General features: G+C 41.6%; 2 protein-coding genes across 2 annotated transcripts; both read left to right on the forward strand.

The window, feature by feature from the left end:
* Positions 1-719: 719 nt before the first annotated feature.
* crcp (calcitonin gene-related peptide-receptor component protein) lies at positions 720-5,449 on the forward strand. The gene is made up of 6 exons (XM_086309056.1): positions 720-794; positions 1,809-1,845; positions 1,947-2,045; positions 2,134-2,228; positions 2,346-2,403; positions 3,383-5,449. The coding sequence occupies exons 1-6, from the start codon at positions 787-789 to the stop codon at positions 3,527-3,529; spliced, it is 444 nt and encodes a 147-aa protein (XP_086165182.1). The 5' UTR covers positions 720-786; the 3' UTR covers positions 3,530-5,449.
* A 583-nt stretch (positions 5,450-6,032) lies between these two features.
* tpst1l (tyrosylprotein sulfotransferase 1, like) lies at positions 6,033-18,492 on the forward strand. The gene is made up of 6 exons (XM_086309058.1): positions 6,033-6,241; positions 9,983-10,664; positions 11,824-11,982; positions 12,136-12,389; positions 16,332-16,533; positions 17,963-18,492. Exons 2-6 carry the CDS (start codon positions 10,257-10,259, stop codon positions 17,996-17,998), a joined length of 1,059 nt encoding a protein of 352 aa, XP_086165184.1. The 5' UTR covers positions 6,033-6,241; positions 9,983-10,256; the 3' UTR covers positions 17,999-18,492.
* Positions 18,493-19,383: the final 891 nt, after the last annotated feature.

Below are 19,383 nucleotides of genomic sequence, written 5' to 3' on the forward strand. Positions count from 1 at the left end.
TTGTTTTTATAAACGATTTTTAAGACCTGTTTTTAAAATTTGGAATTTGAAAATGTTTGTGGAAATCAGGCTTTTTTTGAAAATTAATTTTTTTTGTGAAATTCATTTTTGATCAGAAGTATATTTTGATGGATATTTTTATTTAAAAATTGTGTTTTTATTTTAAATTAAATTATTACATTATAATGTAATAATTTACTGATGTTTGGATAAATACAATGATTTTACAAATGCATAATTTTTTGTACAATTCATTATTTAAGCACAGAATTCTTTATTTCGACGCATGTGGCTCTTGTGGTCCCCCATAGAGTAGGAGTGATGCCCTGCAGAATAATCTCTGTCCGTCCAGAAAGGTGTCTGGAGTTACATTGTCATATGCATTAGCCCCTCCTCCTAGACTTTCAGAAAGATCGTGCTGAGACAGATGGCCATATCTCTACAGTTTTTAATCTGGATGTTAATAAGTTTTTGTAAGACTGCTGCTTCACATGTTCACATTAGGAATAAACAGCATTTATAAAATCATAAATAGTCTGAACAGCAGAGGGCAGCATAAAGCAAAACAGTGACGGAATGGGAGATTTCAACAATTAAAGAAAAAAAGATACAGATGAAAGTTTTTTTATTTTTCATACAGTAACCTGATACCCCAGGTACTAATTTCCTTTACCAGGTTGGCCTCTGCCCTCCAACTTCCATCGAGGTTACCTAGCGGCGGAACGTTTAAGGCGGACTAGCATTCCCACACGGACACATTTGTAACGGAGCGACGTGCCAGGCGAAATGGAAGTGTAAGACCGTTTTTGAGTTAAAATGGATTTCATTTTTATATCTGCATAATTTTAACTGATATTTTTATAACGTTTTGTTTCACCTGAGGCTAAACGCTGTGGTTAAAAGTGCAGAATCTGCCTCGCTGTCTTTTAGTTTCCGGTTCAGTTATTGGGACCCGTGTGAGGGCTGTAGTCACATTTTCCAGTTAATCTGAAATAAACAATAAACAAATAAATTAAGTAAACGCAGCAGAACGTTAATGAGAACATAATAACAAGTGCATTTGTCAGCACTTTACTGATCCAGATTTTTGTGCTTTGATCGAAATTGTTTTTTATTTTTTATTTATTTATAAATTACACGTGAAAACAGATGCCAGGTTCTCTCACGCGAGGAGATGTTTTCTTTTTGTTTGATGCATTATTTACTACTACTGCTACTACTACTACTAATAATAATAATAATGATAATGATAATGCTGAGATTTTGACACTTAGCACTAAACTGGCTCGTTTGAACAAATAATCTTAGTATATTAATAGTTGCAATCCCATTGCTATGGTAGCCCATATTTTTTATTGTTTACAAATGTGCTACACAAATACTCTGTGGCCACTTTATCAATTCAAATATCTAAAATCGGTAAATCAGATGGTTACAACCCAGTATATTTAGGAAACCAAGACATGCAGAAGAGCATCACGAGTTGAACTTTGAAGTAGACGAGTCACAGCAGCAGCAGCAGCAGAAGACCACACTGGGTGCCACTCCTGTCAACTAAGAACAGAAAACTAATGCTACTGTTCATATAGAATAACCAAAATTAGACACCTGAAGACTGGAGTAATTTTGCTTGGTCTGATGAGTCTCAATTTCTGCTGTAATGTTTAGATGGTAGGGTCAGAATTTGGCATAAAAAAACATGAAAGCCTGGATCTGTTCTACCTTGTATAAACATCTTTTAAACACCACAGCCTCCACTGAGATAACCCTCAAAAACAAATGCTTACTTTTTTTTTTTTTATTCTCAGGAAAAATGCTAATGCTGCAATGCTCAGCAACTATGAGGTAAGGTCATATTTTCTCACTTTCTTCTTTATTTTCTGTGGTCAGTTCAAAGAATAACTCATCAGGCCGATGACACTTTTGTTTACCTGTGTGTTCCTCAGGTGTTCAAACTCCTCACAGACCTGAAGGAGCAGAGAAAGGACAGCGGGAAGCACAAACACAGCGCCGGGCAGCAGAACCTCAACACCATCATGTATGAGGTCAGAAAACATCCTCTGCGTTTCTCGTGCCTGTCATGTTTACCCGTTTTCAAAAGCACAGCCACAGTTTGGTTTGTACTTCCACCAGACGCTGAAGTACCTATCGAAGACGCCCTGCAGCAGACAGAGCCCTGAGATTGTCAAGGAGTTTCTCACCACCATGGTGCCGCACAAACTCACAAAGTCAGTAAGATCAGGCCATCACACTAACTTCCAGCCTTGATGCTTTCAATAGAACTTTACAGTCAGCATAAGATGCACAGCTCTTTTTAGATGAGAACTGTTTTTCCTCCCAAACAGGGCAGAAAAACTACAGCTACTGAACCACCGGCCTCTGACTGCAGTGGAAATCCAGCTTGTGAGTGTTTTTAAATTAAATTGCATCTTCATATCTACAGTGTTTTTATTACATTATTATTTATTACATTGTTCTCATTTAATTAGAAATGACTCTGTACTCTCAGAGTGACTTAAAGAATAGGTGTGCTGGTATTCTGCTTTATACGTCCGAGCTGTAAAAGGATCTTGCTGGGCAGGCAGGCGGCATGGACACCTACGTTTGTGAAGGCAACAACAAGCAAAGCAAATGCACCTTCAAATTGTTTGAATAATACAAATGAACTGTGTGATGGCTCACTTAAGTAGGAACAGATGAGCCTGGCTTCCACAGACGGGACAGAAACACTGTTTTTGTTTTGTTTTGTGTTGTTTTTACATAGGACTACTAACCTAACCTCTGCTAATGGCCACTTTTTTAAGGCTTTATTATTGAAGAAAAAACAAAAATGATGTCAAACATGCAGATTTGTGGGTCATTTCAACTCAGAATCTGTCCGTGGAGCTGTAAATCACAGATGAAAATAACACCACCAAAAAATATCCACCTTGCACATTAAAGTTAGTAGATTGGAGTGTCCCTGCAGCAGTCTGGGCTCATTCAGACTGTGTAAAAATGTAGTTTGAGTTCTTCTTTGCCGACGCTAAATGTGCTGAAGAATCCACTGATAAAGTGACGCTGTTGAGTCTGGTGCTTTTAATCTCATATCACATGGTTTTCATCAGCTTGTAGAATTCAACAGTTTTCAGTAATATGTAGATATTTTACAGATCTCTTCCCAGTTTTATCTGAGCACTTCAGGGACTAGTTGCCCCTTTTGGACATTCAAGCATCGACACTTCCATGAAAGCTGGCAAACTGTATCTACTGATGGAAATCATGTGATATGATCAAAAGCTTCAGAACAAAGACATAAAGCAAAAACAAACTGAAAACAGAAGATGAAATCACATCAGGAGGCTTTAGTGTTGCACTGTCTGAAGTTTCTTTCTGTGTTCAGCTGGTAGAAGAGAGTGAAGAGCGACTATCAGAGGAGCAGATTGAGGAGCTTATCCAGACAGTCACAGATGTCCTACCGGGAGACCCAGAGCAAGAAAACGCAGCTCCAGCAGACACAGAGATGGATGATGGTGGCGAACAGTCATGACACCATGACGGGCCAGAACTGGAGATAACTGCAGAACTGGATGGACTGTGATTATTTGCACGACTAATTGAACTGTGCATGATGGGACACATGCTGCCTGACAGCTTGATAATTCACATCAAGTTGACCTGTTACATAAGCAGAAGAAGATATACTGATTGTTTCTCTATGTGCATTCATACTACATAGCTGCGTTAAATCAAACAGGGTAGTGTGTCACAATAGGAATTATTGGACTCTGATTTCCAAAGCTGCAATGTTAGACAGTTGTGCGATTAAACTTAAGCTGGTGCAGCATAAATGTAAGATCAAACAGTATGATTAGATTGGCTGTGTAATAACAAAGAACAATATAAGCCAGGAGGTTGTCACTCAACTCTTATTCAGTTCGCGAAGCAATGATTTTTAAAACATGCTGACACTTTTTTTCCCTTTGCATTACAAAGAGATGTAACAGCTGAAATATGCAGCGGTTGTTTGTAATTTTGGATCACACAGAAAAGTTGCAGCCACTATGTCTGCTTTCAGGTATGGCTGCAGGGCTGTAGTTGTCAGTACTGCAGGACATGTTTCACAGAGATGTGTTTCTGTAACCGTGCAGAGGTCACACGGGATATAAACTACAGGTTTGCAGCACAAACTCTTTAACCACAGGCCCTGGATCAACTCCAGTTTTTTTTCTCAACTTTCTGTTGTAGTAGAGGAAGGATGTGCTGGTTAGAGTCATGTACATTTCTGCTTTTGGGCTTCCTGTTGACATATCACATCAGTTTCCTGTGCTTGCCAAGTACCTTGCCGAGGCGGGACGCCTAAGTGAAGTGAACACTGATTTTTTGGACAGCACATCTGAGCGCGCCAAGCCCCCCAACCCAGCCAAATCGGTCATGCTTGTAAATGTAAACAGGAGGAACACTTTATTAATTTCTATATGACAATGACAATTATCGCTGTTACTTTCATTCTTACGATAACGAACTACCAAATCCGACAGTTTTACTGTACTATATTAATTTTGTTCTGCAGTCAAGACTGGTAAGAACACAGTAAAAGTGGAAGTAGGCAACATATCTTTGGCATCATTGGGGGAAAAGATTGACATATTATTGTAATTAAAGTTTTCCATTAGAGGACTACGCTTGTGTGAGGGAATTTTTTTTCCAGATTTAAATAGGGGAGAAGTAAAAAGGGGAAAAAGTCTACATATGAAATAGGATGTGGTGTTAAAATGAGTCACAGTGCATTTACAAAAACAGGGATGTGCTTTAGACTCAGTATTTACTTGGCAATGTGATTTTAATTCTTCACAGCATCCCTCTGAGATGCCATGTCCACATTGACATGACAGCATCACACAGTTGCTGCAGATTTTTCAGATGCACATCCATGATGAGACTCTGCTCCACCACACCCCAAAGGTGCTCTACTGGATTGAGATCTGGTGAGTCTGGAGGCCAATTGAGTGCAGTGATCTCAGTGTTGTGTTCATGAAACCAAGTGTAGTTCCAATTTCCTGTTGCTTAGTTTTAATGAGCCTCAGTTTCCTGTTCTAAGATGACAGTGAGTGGCACCCAGTGTGGTCTTCTGCTACTGTAGGCCACCTGCTTCAAGATTTGGTTGCGCTTTCAGAGATGCTCTTCTGCAAACCTTTGTTCTTATGTGTCCTCAAAGCAGTCAGGCCATTCTCTTCAGACATTAACGGGGCATTTTTGCACAGAGAACTGCTGCTCGCTGGATATTTCCTCTTTTTCGGACCATTCTCTGTAAACCCTAAAGATGCTTGTGTGGGAAAATCCTAGCAGGTCATTAGACCAGCACCAACAATAATCACCATAATTGCTGTAATGAAATGGTTCTTTCCTTTTGAGGCTCCCTTTGAACTCTAGCAGGTTATCTTGACTATATCTACATGCCTAAATTGTTTGACTTGATGTCCACTTACTGGCTTTCTAATGAAGTGGCCAGAGAGTGTCAGCGTATAAAGCAAAAGCATATAATTCTTTTCCTTTATTTATTTTTTCATCACCTCACTAGTTATTTCATTTATTATTCATGTCTCTCATGACTTATCCATGGACTGAGTCGATATTGAATATTTTATTTATTGCATGTTGGCAGCTTTACTTGTAATTTGGTCACACATGGTCGTCCACAGAGGCCGCAATCTATCATAAAGGCGATGTTAAGGGTAGCCAAAAACCTGCTCCTAATGAAATGATGGGTAAATTAAATGAGGCGGCTTTAACCTCCTTTAAATCGCGCGCTGTGATTAAATTTCCCCGGTGGGCTTTTACTGAGAGCATACAAATCGATAAGGTAAAGTAATTCTTGCCTCCGGTGCAACTGCTTTGCTTCGCTCGGCTTCTCTTATGTCGACGAAATTGCCCTTTAACGCCTCCACCAATCAGAATCGTCCAAGCAGATGCGTTTTAGAATTGAGAGCTGTGCTCGTCCAATCAGCGCCCAGCTTTCTCTGCCAGCCTGCGCTCGTATCGTCTGCTCCCCTATCTCTCTCTCTCGCTCTCTGTGTGAATGTTAGATACAGCTCGACTTCTCACGAAGTTAGGAAATGGTGTAGACACCACGGCGGTGACCTTCGCCCATAGATGAGAGTAAACACCGATGTGTGTGTGTTGAGAAGGTGGGGGGAGACAGAGCAGCTGTCTGCCTCTGGCTTAAGGTCCATGTGTGTGTTTCTTCTTCGTATTTCGGCTGGTGAGTGAACACCATTTTTTCTTCTTTTTCACGGTTAAGACATTTCCAGCTAGGATAGCTATCTAAATGGAACCGAATTAGCCCATCCATACCAGGTGCAGGCGGTGAAAACGCGCCGTGACAGTCTGGCTGTCGTTTATGGAGAGCCGTAGGTGTCCCGTGTACTCACTCACCTGGCGGATTTTTTGCCGTCCTGCTTCGGGGTGCAGGGAGACCAGATGTTTGTGGCTGCTGGGCCTGCGCTCTGCTGCCGTGCAGTAATCCTATTTATACAAGCACGCGCACTGCAGTGACAGCGGTGACCTGTTTCAAATACACCCACCAGCAGCCAGCTGGGCCAACATATTTTTGTGCAACTCGGCAAAAATAAATAAATAACGAGAGAGAGCCTCAATTCAGGATGAAGCAGCTGCAACTCAGCATAAGCCTTTGAGACCGTCATTTCACATTTGTTGACACCGAGAGGAAACAATGCAGCACAGAGTAGGAGGGCACATCCTTACAAACTAAATGTGGAGCAAAGGGTATGTTTTTGTGTGACAGTAAGGACTATTTCCTTACTAAAGCTAGGGTTAACGTGGCATTTTATATGGCAGGATAAATGTCTTCCAGATATAGGACGGATATACAGTGATTTAGTAGACTTTGTACACTTCTTCCTTGTTTAATGACAGTAAAACTGTTGTTTCAGCTGCTTTTCTGTCAGCTAATCATTTTGGGTTTCAGAAGGGATGTACCCATAGATCCGCTCATTAGTTTTAGAGCCACATGTTTCCTGTGAGAGACACTCATTGGACACTTTATTGGGTACATCTTTCTAGTATTGGGTTGGATCCCTGTTTGGTTTAAAACTGTCTTGATTTTTCATAGCACAGATTCCTCAGAGATTTTGGTCATTATTGACATTATTTTTGGCTGCACGTCCATGATGCAAATCTCCTGTTCCCTTACAAAGGTGCTCTACTGCACTGAGATCTGGTGACTGTGGAGCACATATGGGTACAGTGAAATTATTGTCATGTCAGGAAACCAGAAAGTGTTGCTTTCTGTTGGAAATAGCCATCAAAAGCAAAGAGCGCAGTGCAGTCATAAAGAGATAGGCATGGTCAGTAGTAATACTCAAGGTAGGCTGTGGTGCTTAAATGATGGTTAGTTGGTAACAAAATATCTCCGACATTATTACACCAGCATCAGCCTGAACTGTCAATACAAGGCACGATGGGTGCTTTCATGAACATGCTTTTATATTGCTTACAACAGATTCTGACCCTACCGTCACAGCAAGCAAGTGACAGTTGTCCAGTTTTCGTGAGCCTGTGTGCACTTTAGCCTCAGTTTCCTGTTCTTAGTCTACAGGAGTTGCACCCAGTATGGTCTTCTGCTGCTGTAACCCATCTGCTTCCCAGTTCACGTGTTCTGCTTTTCAAAGATTCTCTATTGCATACTGGTTATTATCCTCTGGCATCCACAAGGCGTTTTCTCACAGAGAACTGTCCCTCACTGGGTATTTGCTCTTTTATTTTTATTTTTGGACCCTTCACTGTAAACACTGGAGATGACTGTGTGCAAAAACAGCCCAGTAGATCAGCAGTTTCTGAAATACTCAGATCAGCCTGTCTGGGAACAACATCCAACTGAGTCACTGCCATGTGTTTGGATGATTAGATATTCGTGTTAACAAGCAGTTGAACAGGTGTGCCTAACAAAGTGTGTGGTGAGAGTGTGTTCACTGTTGTAAACCAGAAGCATTGTGTGTGTAAGAACAGGTGAGCGGGGCTAAAAATTCAAACACCGTTAATAAATGAGGAATAAAACAAATATAGAGACCTGAGGTGAGCATTCACTTCACTGAGGAAAGCCTGTCATTACGGTAAATCGTATAAATAAAGTAAACATAAAAACGAATGAACATGGATATTCAGTGGTGAGAACTGCAAACTGAAACTTTAAAACATAACTGTCAAGATTTTTATCTTTGGCAGGAAGTCAGTTTATATATTTGTTTGGAGGTTTCGTGACAGTCTTCTGCTCAAAGGTTTCAAAGGTGTTGCTTTCTTGCAACCCACCTGAACTGCAGATTCTGCAGATGGACTGTGATCACGGTTCATTCCTCTTATTATTTTAGGTGTGTTTGTGAAAAGACAGTTTTCAGATATGTTGTGTTTGCAGAAACCAATTTAACCATTCTTTCTAAACACATGCTTACCCATGCAGAAAGGTTTGCCTGAGTTTTCAGATATTTGTTATTACTTCCACTGAAGTGCAGTAAAGGAGAACTGACTTTTGTTTGTGGTTTACTAAGCATTAAAAAATATACAAATTAAGTGTTCCTAGTGTTTTGCTCCCTCTAAAAATAAAATATCGAGTAGATTTTCAGCACTTCAGGTGCCATCAAATAATCAGAAACTAATGTTTCTCATTCGAGAGGATTTCCTTCCCTTCTCTGTTTCAACTGAATCTGTATGTAAAACAAAAACTATCCATACATGTCTGTTTAACTGGCAATGGGAGGACTAAAACACTGGAGTGTTTAAATTGGAAAATATGCTTCTTTTTCTGTAACATGTCTGATCCAGGCTTTTAAATCTGTTGAGGAAAAAGGGGCGAAAAAAAGCATCAAGACTCAGTACTTTGCCCTAATTCTCTGCAGGCTCCAAGTGGCTTAATCTCTGCATCAAATTAAATTAGAATTACATGTAAAAATCGTTCGGGTGCTACTAGACTTAGGATAGTTTAAGACAGCACCAAACCATCACAGCCCAACCCCAATGTCCTCGTTTACAGCTGTTTTTACTTTTAGTTTTGCCAGAGAGAACATTTTTTCAGGCGGTTTCATCCAACCCACAGAGGGTACTGCTCCCCCACATGACATCCAGATGTTCGGGATCCCTCCACACCCAGACAGAACAAGCAAGATGCCAAAATGCCCCTGAGAAATGGAGGAATATTTCAGATACACTTTTGCAAGATGCTGCAGTTTCAGTTGCATTAATTCAAGCATTTACTTAAGTAAGTAGTGGCTCGGTGCTTTATACATGCTTTGCTGTTTTAGAGTGCCAGTAAGAGGAATTAAACACCGACTTGTGAAACTCCTCGTATGCACATTGCAGAAGATAAATGGGGAAGTTGCAGGATGTCTGAATTGGTCAATAGTAATGTGAGCTTTAACAAATTGATTTGCGTTTCAGCGTGGCAGAAACTGTCAGTGAGAATAAAAGCATGAGGGAGCTGTAATTAGTGGCTTCAGAAACATTGCCTGAGAGTGTGTCTGCGTTGCGTGCCGCAGTGAACTTTGATATGGCTTTAGCAGTCGGCGGCTCCCCGGAGGAGTGATGCAAAATAGATGCTTTGAGGAGAAAAACTGGATGCATTTCAGCTCCTCTGAAAGCCCGTGTGTGTGTGTGTGTGTGTGTGTGTGTGTGTGTGTGTGTGTGTGTGTGTGTGTGTGTGTGTGTGTGTGTGTGTGTGTGTGTGTGTGTGTTCTTGGCAAAAACGACGGCCACCATTCGCACACTGCTAGCAGATGATAACTCACTCTGGGCTAATGTTGAGAGTTATTTATTGGAAATTTGTAACATGATAATCATGCTTTTTAATACTCAGAAGCTGGAAAATGAGGCTGGGAAAGTACTCTAATAGTGAAGTGCTTTACCGTCATTGAGAAACACAGTGTCTTTGGTCATAAGCTGATTCTTATGCAGCTTTTTCTGAGTTTTATGACATGTTCCTCTCTTGTCTTAGGTAGGAAGCATGGATAAAACGCACAGCTGGTTGTGGAGTGCGACACACCTGGATCCTGCTCACCGATAACGGGTCCAAAGAACTGCAAAAAAGTGAGGAGCCTTCCCAGACACCATCCTCCAGGATTCCTTCAGGATCACTTCCAGCATTCATCCTAAAAGCTGACTGTCAAACTGGCTAAGTTAAACTGAAGTGAGTCCCTCCACCAGTCTCCTCAGCTGACCCTGAATTAATTTTATGTCCTCCTAACTCCCAAACACACACCTCCCCAACAATGAGGAGCACCAGATCGAACCTGCTGCTGGGCTGCGTGCTCCTCTGCTCCGTCTCCCTTCTCTACCTGGGGATGAGCGGGGTAGACTGCCCTCCGAAAAGCCATCGGCGCCGCTGGATGGAGCTCACTCTGGGCTCAGGCAATCAGAGCTTATCCCTGACTGATCACTTCCCAGAAGACACACCCATTATCTTCATTGGGGGCTTCCCCAGGAGCGGCACGACACTGATGCGCGTCATGCTGGACGCCCACAATGCCGTGCGGTGTGGAGAAGAGACCCGAGTGATTCCCCGCCTCTTGACCATGAGGGCCACTTGGAGCCGCTCAGTGAAGGAGAGAATACGACTGGATGAGGCCGGCGTCACTGACCACGTGTTGGACTCAGCTGTGCGAGCGTTCCTGTTGGAGGTGGGTTTCTCAGGCTGCTTTTGCGATACTGAAACACATCTTCATGTTTTTTAATGGTGAGGAGTGTGTGAGAGAGACAGGGTCACATGTTTGTATTCACATGTATAGCCCAATAAATCCCCAGAGAAATGCCAATATTGGAAGACAAATTTCCATATTTTTGAATCTGTAGTTCATCTTTTAGTTCTTCAGCATTGAAAATCTTTAGCTTGCCCAGATTAACCTGCAGGATATTGTAAAACGTTCCTTTTTTTTGCTTTAATTAGCTATATAGGACCACTTTACAGCAACAGCAGTCTGAACCTGCTTTATGTTGTGAGTTAGGTTTTCGCTCTCTTTCTCTCCCTAACAGTCAGATATAAGTTCTGAGCAGAACCAGGCTCAGGGAGGAGCACACATCTGTCATAGCTGGTATAGGGTTAGATGAAATAGAAAAGAGGAGCTTAGAGACCCCATGAACAATAAACAATACAAACTCCAGGAAGGAGACAGGAAGAAGTTCCCAATGAGCAGAAATGGTGTATGGAAAAAAAAAAGTGGGAAGTTAATTCAGTTGTGTTGGTTTTTACCTTCATTTTAACGATACACCAGTAAAAAAGCTCAGACCTTTGTTGCAGCAGTTTAATAAGAAATATGAAATAATATGAAACTTCCTGGAATAAATGTTTACAGTTTTAACTTCTTCCCCTATAAAAGCGCTGATGTGGAAATTTTGTCTAAGTGGCAGCACCTTATTGTTTAGTACAATAATACAGCGGTGAGTTGCCATTAAGCGCGATTTACACTTCTGCTGGGAATCTTTGTAGAGCTGCGACGCGATCTAAAGAAGTGGTTGACGTTGTTGCCAGCATTTATGTTTGAGCTAGTGCATTACGTATTAATTACCTCGTGGCTGAGTTTCATATGTGGCGCCAGGTGATAGAAACAAATAAAATGTCCTGGGTCCGCACTCTTTGTTGTGGTCAATTTCAAACATGTTTGTTGTTCAAATTTTTCCAACTTCAAGTTTTTTGATTGATGACATTCATTCCAATAGTTTCAGTGATCTGCCTGCAGGGGTTTGCTGACATTTGTGAGTCCTTATATTGATGCAGTTATTATTTCTGTATATTGAGATGATGATAATTGACTTTATTCGGGGTGTGTGTGTGTGTTCCAGGTGATAGTTGGTCACGGGGAGCCTGCGCCTCGCCTTTGCAACAAGGACCCGTTTGCACTGAAGTCTCTGTCTTATTTGGCTCACATCTTCCCGAAAGCAAAGTTTGTGCTCATGCTACGAGATGGACGGGCAACTGTGCACTCAATGATATCACGCAAGGTGCGTTTGTCTGTTTTCTCCTTCATGCTACAGCGTCCTCTCAGGTTGGCTGTTCGAGCAGCCACAAGAGATGCAAAAAAACCCATGCCATCTCGCTGAGTTTTCCCTGTCGGGATTCCTGTGGTGACCTTCACACTGTGCCTCATTTCATAGGTGACCATCTCCGGTTTTGACCTGACCAGCTACAGGGACTGCCTAACAAAGTGGAGCAGTGCGGTGGAGACCATGTTCAGCCAGTGCCAGGCGGTCGGATACGCTAGGTGTCAGCCCATCCGTTATGAGCAGCTTGTCCTCCACCCAGAGGAGGAAATGAGAAAGTTGCTGCACTTTCTGGATTTGCAGTGGGACCCATCGGTGCTGCACCACGAAGAGCTGATTGGAAAGGCTGGTGGTGTGTCTCTATCAAAGTGAGTATATGAAATATGTGCTAGCTTTAGTGATACTTGTTTGTTTAATGTTATAAAGTTTTCAGATGGGCCGTCCTTTATATATCTGCCTTTGATTCAAGTGTCTTTTCAAATGAAAGCTTCTGTTGTGGCAAACGTTTTAGAAGCGGGTATCTCAAAACCTCAGCATAATAAACAGCACACTACACTGAAACTCTCCACATGATAAGATACCGGTACCCACAGTGGTTTATTTTTAACCTTTAAAAGTAGCAGCAGTCCTAATGTATTTGCATGCAATGTGTGCATGCACTGAAGAAGTTTAGATTACATTACATTTCAACCATGACATGGTTTTAATGCACATGCATACTTTGCATTTTCACCTTCAGTTCTGTTTAGAAATGATTTTATTTCTGTTAAGTGTAAAAAATAGTTTAACAGAAGTTTCTGTTTGTTGTTTACACTTTTAAATGAGGGGGGGAAAAGAGCACAGAGAGATAGGGCTAGTTATGTAATGATCTGCTGGATCAGCCTTGTAGTCTGGTTGCATCAAGTAGCATGTAAGAGGGTATCTTCTGTTGGGCTGTACGCTAATGTTAAACACACACCCTAGCTGGAAGGCTTATCTCCTGACATCGCTCTCTCTCACAGCAGAGGTCATCACTTAATTGCCGCCTTCCAGGTAGCTCTGAACTGAGATGTCATCTGAGCACATTCCAGTAGTAAAGGCAGGACAGTGAGTGAAAACGGGATTTGCTTTGCTTCTTAGTGAGGTTGAACGATTCATGCATCACTAGCAAGAGAGCACAATACTTGTTTTCACACTTAAAAATACCGCTGCAAACACGTACATGAACAGAGCCTGATCAGTGATCAAAAACGCACAACATAGGCAGTGCAGATTCAAGTTTTATTACCGGTTGTGTCTACTGCTAGCTTTCTTCCAGCTTTCCAAGTTGGAAATCCAGAAGGGGTGTAGGAGGCGTTTTAGATGAAAATTTAGACTGAGAACTCGATTGTGCAGTGGTTAGCATTTTTGCCTTGCAGCAAGAAGGCCCTATGTTCAAATGTTATCCCCGTGTCTGCAGGGGTGTCTCCAAGTACTCCGGCTTCCTCCTCACAGTCCAAGGATATGCAGTCAGTGGGGTTAGCTTGACTGGTAATTCTAAAATTGCACATAGGTGTGAACATGAGTGTGAATGGTTTTGTGACAGACTGCTTGCCCATTCTCACCTTATGGTAGGTAGGATAAACACCAGCCCCCTAGCCTACACATAAAAACCTGAATTGAAGCCGAAGAAAATGGATGAAACTGTGTGTGATGTGACGCACTGTAAGTTCATACTGTTGTTGAGAAGTTGTAACGTTCTTTGCTGGATTTAGTGCCTTTGGACAGAGCATTGTCTTGCCCCCTCTACTCTGTTCAGAGCAGAGAGCTGCAGCACCCAGACAGACAAAGAGAGACGTTGTCCCTTGTGAGAGGAGTATGCTGAATACTCAGTTTATTCAGCCATTTGCAGCTGCGTTTAAATGTGACTGAGTTTTCACCTTTCTTTTGTTTTGCTTCTTGTTTGTCTTCTGTTTTTCTCTATTTTCCTGTTGCATTTTATACCGCTTTGGTTCACAGCATTTTGTTCAACCCTTGTTGTTTTTAAAAGTGCCCTAATTCACTCGACTTATTCAAAACTGAACTAACTGAGGTTTCCCCATTTTACTAGTTTTGCAAAATTTGATGTTTCACAACTTGAGAAACCAAAAGTGTTTCAGTTGTTTCAAAAGTGAAAATCAGACCGTCAAATTTGACTCAGGAGTAATCCCGCAAATTTTCATGCAGTCTCTGCTGGAGGATGGTAAAAATTCTCCAATGCGCATGAAGTGAATGGTCAACACACATCCGGCCATATCCAGTCTAGAGGAGGTCTAGGGAAGTTTTTTAATTGGTTTGCATGAAAGAAACAGATTTGCTGAATATGCAGTTAGCTTGCAGTTAATAGGCTGTGTTCCTGTTATTATTGTTAGGCCATATACGCTGTGCACATGCATGATGCTGAATTTAAACGGTTTACTCATCCTGTGAATTCACGCCCCGCTGGCTTTGAGGGGCAGCTATATTTCACGATAGAAAGTGTTGTTTTTTTCAGGTTTCTGAAAGCCAGCTGAGATTCCCACTTCTCACACGTCTCGCTCACACACTCCATGTGCTGACCACATTTTTGCTTACTCATCTTTGATATTTATTCAGTAACTGTATATGAACATATAAAAGTTTCATTGTAATAAAATACAGAGCAAATCATTAGTAAAAGTAAATGTTCTTACACTGCAACATGCTTTATTGAATGATAAGGCCTTCTCAGATGTGCTTATGGTAAATAAGCAGCACAGCTTGAAGGTTAAATGATGGTCCAAGATTAAGAAAGGCACCAGTTGGACTGTTTACTCTGCAGTGGTGCCAACACGTATGTCTGTCCTCATTAACAACAGTGCAATTAAAATAAAGTCTTCCATAATGTAATGAATAAGTTATTTTATATGGCCGCATTTTTCTTCATCCATTTCTATATGATAGTACTCCATCTGCATTAGTGAGAAATAAAGTGAAACTGTTGCACCTGGAAAAAATTTGATTTTTACTCATTCTGTCTGCACCGAGGGTTTAAAGTGCGGAGTGATCTCAGCTAATTCACTGGGATCCTCCTCAGTCCTGCAGGTTTTTTTATGTTTTGTATTCCAACAGATTTTCTGTTTCTTAAGATGACAGTGTCAGATATAGCAGGGTGCACAACGGTGTGAAAATATGTGTGAAGAATGATATGTGTGAGGTGTTCACTCAAAACAAGTCTTAAACCACAGGAAGTCACATGACTGTGAGACCTTCGTGTCTTCTAAAGTTGAAACTCATGTGTTTTGTCATGTAATGTGACATTTAGCAAAAAAAATCACTTTAAGTTCAAGTGTATGTTTTTGTGTTTGTTTTCATTATTGATTAATACATTTATATTATTAAAAAAAAAACTGCTGCAGAATTTTTCCCCTAACAGTTTCAGGTTTAGTCTTAAGGGAATTTCACCAAATGCGATTGACCCTGTGGGTTTTACCTCAGATGTTTTGTTCTCATGCAAATCAGGACTGTAAGCAGTAAGCACAAGTCTAAAAATGCAACTCAAAACAGGCAAACCCACCATGAGAAAAAAAAAATACTAATCACGTCGTGCAGGATGCCGAAAATCTTCATTTTAAATCAGCCAAACCTTTCAGGGTTAAGTAAAGCTTACAGGACTCCCACAGAAAGACTTTTTAATTTGTGTTGCTCCACTTGTTTGTTGTGCCTCAAGTAGAGCATTTCTCTGCAGGCCAGAAGCTCGGGGAATTTGGTGGGAGTTTGGCTGCTAAACTGAAACTTGGCGCGCATTTGAAGGAATTAGGCCACATTCTGGGAGAATTAGCACCCTCACTTTGAGAAGTTATGCAACGGCCGGCGCAGTGTTAGTCACCCAAATGCTTAAAGTAGGAAATGTGGAACAGGGTGCACACATTAATTAAATCAGAGGGAGTTATATGGAAGATTTAAAATGACTAGTTTCCTCCGAGTTACTCTCTGTTCTCATCTGCAATTCTTTGTGACGCTCTTTATTATTTTCTGTCGATACACAAAATAAAAGCAAATTAATAATACGCTAAAGAACTAAACTGTTTTATTCTTGCCAATCATGATTATGACACAAATGCACACAGAAAAAATGCATTTATTTTATTCTTTAATATTTTATTTTTGTATTTAACCCTTTTATTTATCTTTCTTTGGTGGCCAGTAACTTATGAATTATTATTTCCCATTGAGGCTGCTGTGAAGGGGCACGCCTTGGTTGTAAAGAGATCAAATGAATGAGCAGAACTAATTTCTCTTTGTATAAAACTTGCGCACTCGCATACATGACGTGGGTGTTTGGCTCTCTGCAGGGTGGAGCGTTCGACAGACCAGGTGATGAAGCCAGTGAATACGGAGGCACTGTCCAAGTGGGTGGGGCAAATTCCCCCTGACGTGGTCAACGACATGGCTGAAATCGCTCCCATGCTGGCTCGCCTGGGCTACAACCCCCATGCCAACCCTCCCGACTACACAAAAACGGAGCCCCTGGCACCTGAGTTCAACTACTCACACGTGAGTTTAAAAGCGTTAAAAGTGTTTTTGCCACTTAGACATCCAAACCCTAACATGATGAATTTACCATATGAAACAGTGGAAGGAGATTTTATTGTACCACCAAAAGGACATGCAGATGAACAATAACTACCTAAATTAGAAAAGTTGGCTCTGCTTTTTTTAAATTCAAGAATGGGTGAAACTAACGAGCCAGCTTTTCCTCTCAAGAGAAACCTTAAAAAAAACAAAGATTTGCCCTTGAGTAGAAGGATTCAAGGGAGTCCTGCAGTTTGTTTGTATATGTTTCTGTTAACAGGAAAACATCAGCTTCTTCCTGCTTGTTTTCACTAAAGTGAATGATTGTATTTCCCATGATCAGGAGAGATGTATCCTTTTTCATTATATAGTCTTTTTACACCTTGCTGTGTGCTAGCTTGCCTAATTTTACATGTGGTGTTGCATGTAGGCGTGCTCTGTTTGGCTGTTTCACAAATGCCCCACAGCCCAGAGATCTGTACTGCAAAGTAGGATTTGGCCTTATCAACCTAACTTCAGACTTAACCTTGGGTTTTCAGTATTACAAGGAAGGTTCACATGTTAACATTTTCTAAAAACCTGTTCCGTAGCAGGTTAGGCTCAAGATTAGAGACCAACGGCTATGAAATCAGTGACAAGTCAAATGTCAATCAGCTGTATTCTTCACTCTCACTTGTAGTCGCTTCAGTCGCTCAGGTGGAAGTTGAGAAAAGTTTATCTTGTCCTGCTCACTTCCTGTCACCTGTGGTTATTTCACCCGTAGCTGCTTGTGGTTTGTGTGTGTACGCAGCTTTAAACACCACTGAGTCTACAGCTGAGAGAGTAAAAAACACTCTTGTAGTTGTAATCCATCAGAATCAAGTAGACTTGTTCATGTCTCTGATAACCGCTTATCCTGATTGCCCACATTAGGGTAAGTGAAACCAGTCAACAGTACTTGGCGTAGCAAAATCCAAGAACACAAATGTTGCTTCAACCTCCTCAGTTCAGAGTCAGATTGCAGCCATATGATACTATAGCAGCTAATTACATTACAAAAGCTGGCAATAATTCATTCCTTGTTATGCACACTGATGAGCCAGCGAGCAGGAAGTGTGTAACAAACAGTCCTCTACTTCCTTAACAGGTCTTTGACCTTAATCTTCAGTGCCATGATAAACAGTCTGAAGGAGCCGCAGTTCTTGTTTCTCGACAGCTGCTGCAGCCCAGATGTTGGTGCACATCCACTGCTGCACCTGCATGTTAACATGCAGCACTCTAATCAGATATTATGTTTCACCAAGTGACATCCAGCGGTGCAGAGAACTTCACGTAGCTGCCAGAGTGAATCAGTTTGCAACCATAAATCAGCCTCGATAATTTCTCCTGTTATTCTGTGACCTGTGAATGACTCTGTCTTTTCTTTCCATAGAAAGAAAAATCAGCAGATGTTCCTCACCCCAGCTAAGCATGGCTGTGATGTTCAGCGATATGGATGCGCCGCAACGACAGATTTCAAGTTCTGGAGGAGCTACACCTGGCGGGAAAGATTTAAGTGTTCCATGTGTGTTTCTGAGTCGTTCGTAAGACTCGTGTGCGGTGTCCGTGTCTGTACACTGGCGGAGTGTTTAAGATGCAGGTCTGGAGTGGACTACCTGCTCAGGGAAGTTCTGCTTCTTCGCCACTCATCGTTCCACCCCTCCAGGTCGAATCTGTGTTTCAGCTCGACCATCATGTCAGCTGTTATGACCTCATCATCACAATGTGAATCTGTCTTCAGACCAATCCCTCACTCGCTGGGAGCTCGGTGTTCGTGAAGCATAACGACTGTATATTTTTTGAAGACGTATGTTTATTTTCTTAATAAATTATTTTGCTGTTGCCCATTCAGGAATTTCAGAACTGGAACAATTTCTAATTGTGGTAAATTGTTGAGCATTATTAAAAAGAAAATAAATTTCACCTCTTGCTGTGGTCCACCTATTTGTTTACTAGTTTAATGTTCTCCATAGCGCCACTCGGTGGCGCCGAATTGACATAGCACCATTTAAAGGAACGACTAGGGTTGCCAACCGTCCCTTAAAATACGGAATCGTCCCGTATTTAGAAACAAAAGTACACGTCCCGTATTGAGCTAATAAGGGACGCACTTTGTCCCGTAATACAGTGAGAATCAAAAGTAGTCTATAAATGTTTATGGAATTAACGCTTTGTTTGAAAACATAATTCCCAGCCCCTCTCCTGCTTTGTGACCAATGAGCTGACAGCACACTTATGACAATTCGAGTATGACAATTCAGATTACCGCTCATCTCATTGGTCGAGGAAAGGTCGCTTACGGAGAAAATACCGGAAGACAACAGATGACCACAACAACAAGCATGGCCAACAGGGAAACAAACGCCGTCACTGCGGTGCAAGTCTCGGACGACAGTACACCTAAAGCTGGGCAGACACTGCGATTTTTTCAGTCACGTTATTCAGCTCCTGCTCAAACTGCACGATTGACTCGCAGGGGTTAGAAGTTGGTAGGTCACGATGCAGGTCTCACACTATACGGCCCGATGCTCTGATGCGACCTGAGTGCTCACACTGTGCGTCCATAAAATTAAGGTTATAACAGAAAATCTGTCGCTCGCTCTCTGTCTCTCACTCACACAGACACACCACCACCATCAACTTTGCTAAATTGCTAATGAAAAACATGATCAGGCAGCTGTGATTGAGCAGCGATGTAGATCCAACTATTTTCACGGTTGTTGTGGTCGTGATAATTTTGTGAGGCCACATCGAAAAGGCTCGGATGAGCTTTTCAAAGTTCTACAAGTTGTACCTCCATCGCTTGTGTCCAGA

The sequence above is a fragment of the Aulonocara sp. 'chitande type north' Nkhata Bay genome, linkage group LG10, assembly GCF_057382095.1.
Source record: "Aulonocara sp. 'chitande type north' Nkhata Bay isolate Kocher_YH1m ecotype deep benthic linkage group LG10, A_spYH_male_GT1.1, whole genome shotgun sequence".
NCBI classification, from domain to species: domain Eukaryota; kingdom Metazoa; phylum Chordata; class Actinopteri; order Cichliformes; family Cichlidae; genus Aulonocara; species Aulonocara sp. 'chitande type north' Nkhata Bay.